This window comes from Mizuhopecten yessoensis, unplaced genomic scaffold (assembly GCF_002113885.1).
Source record: "Mizuhopecten yessoensis strain PY_sf001 unplaced genomic scaffold, ASM211388v2 scaffold9847, whole genome shotgun sequence".
NCBI lineage: Eukaryota > Metazoa > Mollusca > Bivalvia > Pectinida > Pectinidae > Mizuhopecten > Mizuhopecten yessoensis.
The window spans coordinates 3,758,793-3,769,393 of NW_018408252.1; the positions used below are offsets into that span (position 1 = coordinate 3,758,793).

A 10,601-nucleotide genomic window follows, 5' to 3' on the forward strand; every position below is an offset into this window, starting at 1 on the left:
ATTGGGCCTGTAGCATGCTGGGATGAAGGATTACCATGTTAGTTCAAATGAATGACCTTGATCCACTTTCAACCTAATGTCCTTGTTCGACAATCAAGGTCAGAGGCGTCATATGTTTAAATCTTTTAATAGGTTCTTATGAAATCTTAAGATTACAAGTGTTAGATTAATAACAGGTGAGCGATGCAGGCCCATTGGGCCTCTTGTTACCCGATGTTTCTATACCAAGACACCCCTGGTAAACATGATTGATCGATACCTAGTTCTATCTACATACACTGGTACAGTGTAATATAAGTACATGTTAGGTCATAATGGACTACTTTCACACAAATGATTATAACTAATTTCATAGGCTCGATTTAGGGGATTCGTGTTTGGACAATTTTGTTAATGGTTCTTGTATAAATCTCGATTTACATGTTTTTGATGTCAAGAAATTACGTACTACTGTTTCCACATTTCAGGCCCCAATCTCAAAGTCGTCGGGACAATTTCTGAGGATCTCGGGCACATCGACACCGAAGAATGTCATCGACTGGGTATCAAGATCGCAACCCCACCCAAGGTCTCCATGGAAACCGTAGTCGACCTGACCATCGCCATTCTGCTACAAGCGACGTCATCAGGTACGTTAATGTCTATACCAATTGACAGCACATAAGATAATCCAATCTGATTAAAATCATCTGTTACATGGCTCCGCCTGAACATCTGAGTGTGCCGCGGTCAGGGTCAGGTGACCTTTATATTTATAAATACTCATTAAATTTTGACAAATCAGATATACCCTCTTTCAAAAGGGCGCTCGGAGTTGTAACAAATATGGCGGACATTGATGAGAATGATGCGAAAGTTCTTAAGTTATTTGAGATTGATCGTCTGAAACACGAACAGAAACAGATATGCGAAGCTTTATTAAAGAGGAAAGACTGTATGGCGGTGTTGCCTACGGAATTATTACCAATGGGTACGTTTTCCTTGGCGTCGTAGAAACGTCAGTTCCCGCCGCCATATTTGTTTTGGAAAACTAATCTGTTCGATACCCCTCGCTATTTATCAATCAGCCATGACATTCCAATTCGCTGGCAAACTTTTGCCAGCGCGCCTCTGATTGGTTCATCTAGAGGTCACTTGAACGTGACCCTGACCGCGGAACATTCAGATGTTCAGGCGTAGTACGAAGTTAACGAAGCCATGTCACATATGATTTTAATCAGATTGGAGATAATCTCATTGTCATTTTTGATATATCATAAATTGAAAGCAGGTGTCATTTTCTGGCAGGACAGGTCTTTGACATGACATGTGCTCTGTTTCTTGATTGGCGTTTACATACAATATCACCAACACGTAACTGCGTTCGTGACAAGCATCGATGCAATCGGGAACCATTGGCACTTTCCGTAAACGAGAAATATTGTTCCCGATTGGCATTGATGAAGCCTCGAACATACTTGAAAGTTCCGAATGACAGGAACTTGTTCTCTGCTCACGCTCAGAGGAGTTGCGTTTGTGGTACAGCTAAGGTCAGGGTAAGACAGTGGCAGCATATCATGATTAGGGTCAGTCGTTTGACTCTTTAAACTGCGAACATATTGGTTGATTTGTTACTGACTTTAACACGTCATTATACAGAGTCACAAAAGTATGAAAACCGGTTAACCAGAGATGCATAAAGAGACACCAGAGCACCCCGCAATAACTCATTCACCCCTTCATATTTCAACCGGACTTAGATTTGGTAAGGTTCATATGTGACTTTAGGAGCGAATGTTGGAATTACTGACTTCTGGTCAAGCAATTTTCCTCTTGACAGAGGACAAAGAAGGTATCCATTGTTATGTCTGGGTATCTCATTAGTCATCTTGTACGATCATTCGATGGAATACAGTAGTTTTTCAAAGTTCAGGACCCGTATTCATGAAACCATTTTCATGCTGAAGCATGCGTTTTGTGCTCAAGCAAGTATTCTTGTTACTCGCTTTGATCATGTGACACGGTAAAAAAAATCAAATAACAAAATAAAAACAGTGCTCGAGTGCAAATTTCTTCAAATTTCTTTCCAATCATTGACAAATTATGAATTCTTTATTAATTTGAACACAGAATCTGAGTATGATCATGGGAATGAATTCATGAATACGGGCCCTGGAAGTTGAAAAAGACCATGCTCCGGGTAGAAGTTACTTTCTTAAACACATAACATAGGTAACATTTTCGCTATTTATCAAGCACAACATCAGACGTTAGATGGCAGGGAGGGAGGGAATCAATAGGGAGTAGAATTTGTAATGCGGAGAATAGCAATCAGAAGCTATGGTCTAATTAACACAAACATAATTAATCCAGAAGAACCGACCATTTGATAGCTCAAATCAAACATCCGACATGAAAGACTAATTAGCAAAAGGATTCCTGTGTAGACAGAAAACGAATCCCTTCGTTGGGAAACGTGTGTAAATATATTGACTAATGTTCAAGAATCAATTTTTGTTCCAATGCCGTACGTGCTTACCTTGTCCCGTCAACGAAGGTGCTTACAAAGTAATCGATTTTCTCTTACGTTAACAGGAATTTGGTCTCTGTTTAGTTGAGCATATATGGTGCTAACCTGTCTTGACAACATGTGGTAAACTAAAAAAGAAAAAAACCCACATACATTACTGTAGTACCAAGTTCAACACAGAGGTACACAATCGAGAATCGTCGACACTTTCCGTAAACGAGAAAATACTTTTCTCGTTTACGGAAAGTGCCGATGGTTCCCGATTTAGAAGTACACTTTACGAATTCAAAGTCATACAAAGATATGTAAAGTACTTGTGTAGTATTGTATTGTATTGGATGTAAATATCTCACTTTTGACACCGATGAGTCGAAAGACCTAAGGCAATAAAGAACTTTAACTAGAACGAATAAAAAACCTAAAATATCATTCATCTCCTTTAAAGATTTCAAGATTTTTGTTCACTCCATACACACATAGGGTGTGTAACAGGATGTTAAGGGCTTTAGTATTGCATGGCCCTCAAGCTGAACTTCAGCGTATGGTATTACTCGAAATGAGTCGGTAAGAGAAGAACAATCACATTAATAATTGCATTGACGAATACATTGTATTGCTTGTTACGTTGTGCAGTAATATACTTTGACTTTGTATATTTTGTATTCTCGGATTTTGATGATCTCAGAGGTCTATAGCTATTCAGAAAGTGTAGAATGCCTTGATATGTACTACATAATAGGCCAAGCAACTAAAATTTAAATAAGTGTTTATCTTTCCTTCTTTAACAGATTCTCCAACAAAACTTATTCCAGAGGTTACAGACGCCAATCAGAACCACATGGTTTTTCCAGGCAAGACTCTGGGGATTGTGGGATTTGGTAATGTGGGTCACGCTGTTGCCAAGCGACTAAGCTACATGGGCGTTAACCGAATCATGTACAATGACATTTCGGAGGTACCAGCTGCTGGTGAAATTTGTGCCGAATATTGTTCATTTGAAAAGCTTCTAGAGGAATCCGACATCTTGTGTTTGAGTTGTAAGCCGACTACACAATCCTGGAACCTATTTAATAAAGACGCTTTCAAGCGCATGAAAAACAGTGCAATTTTGATTGACGCTTCTAGAGGGCATACTATCAACTACGCCGACTTATACGAGGCCCTACGGAAGGGAGACATATATGCTGCAGGACTTGATGTTCGAGAAGAAGGACAAATCTCCTTCAAGGCGCCCCTACAGGGCCTCAATAACTGCCATTTCTTCCCCTATCAAGAGGTCAACCACACTTGGGACAACCGAAGTCGGAACTCTGGCGTCTTGGCCCAGGGCATCTTGGCCATGTTGACCAATAATTCTTAACTTAAGTGCCAAATACCGATTTCACATTTTTTTCTTATCTTTGAGAAATTATGGAAGTTTTTGCTTTGGAAAGCATTCCCTGAATTAAGGAAATAATTAAGACATTAAACTACATCTCAGCGATGTTTTCTCAAGAAAAAAGCTTCAGAAATTCCATTATGTTAAAGAATGTTCTCATAACTTGGGTTGGATGTTGAACTTTACTTAACCCTTACAACCCTAGGTAACATTAGTAGACTCTACCATACATTTATCTGGATAAGTCTATTATGGTCTACAGTGGTGAAAGGGTTAAAAGTGATATTTTTGGTTGGAGGAATGATGGCTCCGGATTGATTTTATTTGTAAGGAAGAAATCGCATCACTTTCTGTTTATTTTATTTGAAGAGTTTCGATCTTCTAAGACACATTAACACTATTGACACAATTGCCGGAAGTGATGAACACTAGGACGTCATTTTATGGGAGGTGTTTAATATCAGCTATTTTCAGGGTCATAATATGTGCGTTTTTTTAAAAAACTTTTCTTTTATCTCCTGTAGATATGATTATATTACTAGTCCTCGGTTTTTGCTTACCAACGGTCAAGATCCGCATTATATCGAGGAAATGATAGTAACCGGCGTTTCGCAACCCTTGGTAAGCGATGATCGTTTTCTTCCTTCGAAATAAGATCTATGGTTCTAGATCTATTAACTTGGTCATTATTTTTAACATTAACGGTTTAAAAGTTTTTAAAAATGGGATTTAAATAACTTGAGCAATGATCTCCTCTCTACAGGAGAGATTCTTGTACAGACACTGAAACATATTGTAAATGTTATGAGATGCATTGTGTTCAATTTTTACGCTTTTGAAGCGATGGGTATGACGTCATTTTAACAGTAAATACACTCCTACGTCATCGGTTATTTTTACTTATCATATATTTGAAAGTGCGATATCGAATTATATCAGTCTGGAAAAAGTTATATCTTTCATTGATGAACTACCGGCAAACCAGTCATAGTGACTGTATAAAATGAGGTCACAGACTGACCTCGTTACGTTTAAGCATCCTCAAATACATTGTTTACCATGTTTTCTTTATAAAGTTTTAGCCATTTGTTATAATAATAACTTGTATTTTACATTGCAATACACTTCTTTCTGTATCATTTGTATGAAGTCCTGGACATTCTAAAGGTTACGCTCACTGGAGACACGGTAGTTGAGTAGTAGGACGCCGGGCTCGTGACCGAAGGGTCGCGGGTTTGAGTGCCGTCACGGCACTGTGTTGTATCTTTGAGCAAGATACTTTACTCTGCTTGTTCCAGTCTACTCAGCTGTAAATGAGTACGTGTTTGGGCAGTGCTAGATTTGTTGAATGCTAGCCGTGAGCGCCGAAATGGCAATACCGACTGTATACTACTTGGGGAGTTGAAGAAGATATTGACTAGTTGCAAAGGCCCTATAGCCACGGATTATAATTTGAGAACCGCTTTGAGACGGCCTACAAACTAGGTTGTAATAGAACCTCGAATTATTATTATTATAATTATTACTTATGACCCCTGGTATTTTCATGATGTTTATATGATGTAGAAACTGAAAATAAAAGTTTCAGCGAGCAGTGTTCTAGTATGCAATATTGCTTCCATATAGCATATATAGCAGCCAAGCATATTAATATGCATGGACGCCTTTGTGCTGGTACTTGCAGAAATTGAGGGAGAGAAAAGGTTTTTTTCATGCATAATGCTATGTTGACGACAACTTTACCAGAGTGCCTGGCTCCTGTAGATTAGAAAAATATATACATAATCGCACTTGGTTTGTACTTGTATGTTAATCCAGATGATATATCGATATATGTAATTGTATAGGACTTCATACTTGTACTGTATGACTTATTTACATAAATGTGATATTGTATAAGGATTAAACATGTCACTCCTGTTATACAGTCGGAACTGCCAGGTTTAACACATACGTGTTTTGAATGCACTCGATTCCAACCGGTTTTATTTGAATCCAACGCCCGGTGTGTCTGCGGGTTTTTTCATGTTTACCACGACTTCCACATAGCGAGGTTCAGAACTTAAGGATCCCGGTGCCACTGCCAAAAACTTAAACTATGCACTGGAAACTGTTTTTCCAACATGACTACAGTTTTGATAACTCATCTCTGATAAGAAAAAAACCCATGCCTTTCGGAACTGTTATGAAAAAATGATAGGACAAATTAATAAACAATTAATCTACATCAGTTCTCCGATTGTAAAAATGTATTGAGTTCCTGGCCAGGATTCGATCCCCGGACCTGCGAAAATTAAACCGTCTCTCCGACAAACCGATCTAACTGTTTCATGGTATAACTTTACATCCAAAATGAAATTAAGGGGAGGTTACTCTAAGCACGAAATACTACAATGGAATTCTGTAATGATTGTTTTGTCTGCAGTGGGACAGGGATCCTTAACTCATTCACCCCTGATATTTCCTAATGAACTTTTCCAATCTTTGAATTGGAAGAGTTCAAATGTGTCTTCAATGGTGAATGAGTTAAATGATAACCCATGTTATATGTGCTGTATGTACACTGTATATTTAGTATACCACACACCACAATGACCTTTCGCGTTGACCTCTGATTACCATACTCATTAAGGGTTAATTAATATTCCATAATTCAGTAGATGTATTTTTTAAATACGGTGATTAGCCAAGTTAGAGGTGAAATAGTCAGGAAGAGCTAGTAAGTGTACAATGTACTCATACACATGAGCAATGAGCAGGTGGGCATACCTGAAAATAAATGCAGTCGCCCCATGGGGATAACAACACAAATGTCAACGCGATAAGTCATTTTGGTCTGCTTATGTAAACACGGTGTGGATTCTTTATGAAGAAGAGATAATAACAACAAATAACATCATTAGAATAGCCGTTGTTTTTTTTTACGCTTTTTGTATAGTCCCATGTCCATTTGACCCTATTCATTAATATTAATATTTCGATTAAAAATCAGTTGTATTTCTCAACTTTTAACCATCAGCTAACTACAATCTGAGCAGAGTGTCTTTACAGCTTGCAGATATTTTATGTTGATGTATGAATATATTTCCCTGCAATGTTGTTTCAACTTTTCATAACTGGAGAGTAGTGTTGCTAATAAACTATTTTAAAATGAAAACAGAGTAGGTGCGCAGTTGCTATATATAGCCTGATGTGTTCAGTTTTAAAATATATTAAAATGCATTTCATATCTTTTTTGTACACAGACATTAATAAAACTTCAACATCTTGATTTTATATATATAATTTTTTTAATTTCAAGAATCTCATTTGATTATTTTAATTTCTTTGTTTTACTTATCACGCTTTGAATGCTAAAACCTTTCATTTTGTTAGTTTTTGTTATGCAGGTGACATTGACTCATATTACCCGCCTGTCATATGAGTTGATTTTGTTACATATATAATTTGACACGTTGTACAAAAAAACTCTGTTAATCGGTGGGTGGTCAAATCTGAATGCAATCAGAAACCGGCGGCACTTTCCGTAAAAAAACCCATTTTTTTCTCGTTTACGGAAAGTGCCGACGTTTACCGATTGACCTGAATTGAGTTGTTTGTTTTGTTAGTCATTTTTTATAATAAGTGGGAGTTATCTCCCTTAGAACACGCGTATATATTTCACGGCTTACGGGTTTATACCAACTGCCTTTGATAGCAACAGAGAAAACATGGTCGAGTGGTTAACTTTATGTTATTTGATTATATAGTTGGTCTCTTAAAGAGCCTTAGATTTGTTCCGTGCCTCCATAGACTGTAGACAGAGCAGTATACAACACAGGGACCAGATAAATTCAATAATATTCAATAATTGTATTGCTCATTTATAGTTACAAAGTAACTCGAAGGCAAATAACAAAACATTAGTATAATGGTCGTGGGCACAGGGACATGATAATCAATTACAGTATGCATAATTAGACCTGTACTGCTGACAAAGAGAGTTATATAAGTCGTTATAGGGACATTTGTATCGAGTGTTAATACTACCTCTAACACGCTAGGAAAGGGCCAAACATACTATTTTGATTCATTCTTAAGTCCTTTTGGTCATGGACTTAGATTGTACCAGTGACGGACTTTAGAAGGTTGGAGGCAAGGGACTTAAACCCTAACCCTCTTCTTTTACCGTAAACTTGACGTTAAGTCGAACGTCTTTTACATGCCTTTAGAAAACCTTCATTCCTCACTGGTATAAATAATGTATACCGCCCCTGTGTTACGTTCTCATAGACACATTCTTAGATATTTAAATAGTAAATGCTAAATGATGTCATATGTTCTGATCACGAGGGACCAGCTAGCGGCATTGTAAAGATGACAGGTAGAGGTTAAGACACTTAAGCACGGATAATGCACGTGTCTGTATGCACAATATCACGTGACTTGTTGCAATTTACAGATTGTATGACTCTCTGTATGTACAATTATAGATGCCATTGTTTTATAAAAATATGTTTTTATTATCGTAGATAAATTTATGTTGCTTTCTTAATTAAACATTACAAAGTTGATACTTTTATCAGTGTCGTGTTTTTCTTAGTTTTTGCTCACCTGGCCCGTCCGGGCGAAATGAGCTAATGACGTGATGCGCCGTCCCTCGTCTGTCCTGTGTCAACTGTATTTTTACTCTCTCTCAAAATTACTTTTTTTCAAACAACCAAAATGCCTAGAGTGATAATACCTACCAAGAATCATGCTTGGATGAAACTATAAAAGTTTGTTTAAATAAATGACATTACTTTTTTAAATTATACAGTTAACTATACCGACATCAATGTGTAGGCCTGTCAGCTGTGTTGAGGTGACGCAGGCTTTTTGATACCCGGCCCAGTGTATGTTGGTTAATTTACCTAAACGAAAATGTAATATTATTCAAAATGTCATTCACCCTGGAGCCCTTCCAAGTTCTCCACATGACGATTTTTTCTACACGTGACCTATTTTAATCTGTTTGACATCCATACCTCGCTGATTTCGTTCAAAACAAAATTGAAATAGACATTTTTATTATTAAAATACTTACCATTAGTAGAATTCTTATTGAACTGGAGCATGACGTTTGAACTATGTTGAAAGTATATATTATATTAATATGCAAACTAGTCTAGTTTACAATCTCTTTCCCTAATATGTATTGTCCTCTTCCCACGCCAAACCTTCAACACTTTCTCTCCCTTAACTCACTCCAGCCAACACGTTCTCACTTGTTATTGAATCAGCTTTATTCTCATCTTGTCTCTTTCTCACATTCTCCTTCCAGGTTTTTTTCCAACCTTATTATTCCCTCCGACACAGCTTTACCGTCTCTCAGCAAATGTGAAATGGCGAACTACAGCTATAAATATAGCATATTTATTGACATATTTATAACAAAACCCATTCATTCTCTACCACTTATCCAAAGATGTATTCAATTAATCAGACAGATCTGGTGATTCTTCGAACCAAAGAAATCGCCCTTCTCAGTCAATTTTTGACAAATACCTCTCCAAAACAAGGGAGACAACCTCAGTGAGCGTTGGCGGCAATCGGGAACCGTCGGTTATCTCCGTAAATGAGAATTTTCTCGTTTATGAAAATTACCGACGATTCCCGATTACGGTACTCTCGTTCAATCATACGCTTGATCACTTTGACGTTTGCGCAGACAACAAGAGTCTGGTTGAACGAGACTACAATTACGTAGCCGGTGGCATTTCAACAATTAAAGATTCAAACCAAGGTAGACAACTATTATAATAAACAGGCTGCGTCTCATTCCCGAGCAAACATCTCTTCAGAAAACAATCCAACCCCCACCCCCGTCCCCATTAGTAATTTATTCTCGTGCAAATAATACCAATTTACTGTAAGAGTATTTCATGACACACTTGAACCATTTTGGAAGAAAATAGAATACCCGCCACATAATTCCTCCTGCGTTCTAGTGATCTGAACATATATTCATCATCATACACGGAATCGTGACTTCTTCCAGTAGATTTACGTACTCTATATCTGACATTTAAATGGACATAGGGATTCGCCTCTTGACCTTGGATCTTGCCTTGATCTGACCTAGATTTTTGGTTTTCTATATCATCGTTGACTTTCCCACTCTGTCATAGGAAATATATATATACTTGTTCGGGCTTTTTACTTTGCAAAATCCACGTTATGGCAGCATGAGATTTTGATATAACCTTGTCTGGAAAATGCGTCCTCGGTCAATATATCTTTTCTCGGGCGATAAATTCAGATATTGACAGAAGTTAAAAGCTACAATTGTTTTATTATTTTCAAAAAAAATGTAATCAATCTGAAAAAAAAAGAAATATTACAGTTAAACCATTTTTTAGGTCACCTGAGACAAAGTCTCAAGTGACCTATTGCGATCTCCTTTTGTCCGTCGTCCGTCGTCCGTCGTGCGTCCGTAAACAATTTACATTTTCGACTTCTTCTCCAAAACCCCTGAACCAATTTCAATGAAATTTTGCAGAAAGCTTCCATGGCCAAAGGTCAACAAAAATGGTTGCCGGTTTGGTCCCCGGCCCCCAGGGGCCTGAGGGGCGGGGCCAAAAAGGGTCAAATTGACTAAAATTTCAAAAATCTTCTTCTCAAGACCCAGATATGGTAGAATCAAATACTCTTCATAGATGGAAGGGTCTTAAGGTGCTTTACCAAAATTGTGAA

The 10,601-nt window shown here is 37.6% G+C and overlaps 1 protein-coding gene across 1 annotated transcript in view; it reads left to right on the top strand.

Annotated features, from left to right (window-relative positions):
• The window catches only part of LOC110458929 (glyoxylate reductase/hydroxypyruvate reductase-like), a 24,410-nt gene extending 15,962 nt beyond the window's left edge, over positions 1-8,448 (top strand). Inside the window, exons 2-3 of the mRNA XM_021510910.1 lie at positions 468-629; positions 3,298-8,448. Coding sequence (XP_021366585.1) covers positions 468-629; positions 3,298-3,869 — 734 coding nt within the window. The 3' untranslated portion in view covers positions 3,870-8,448. The remainder of the gene's footprint in view (positions 1-467; positions 630-3,297) is intronic.
• Positions 8,449-10,601: the final 2,153 nt, after the last annotated feature.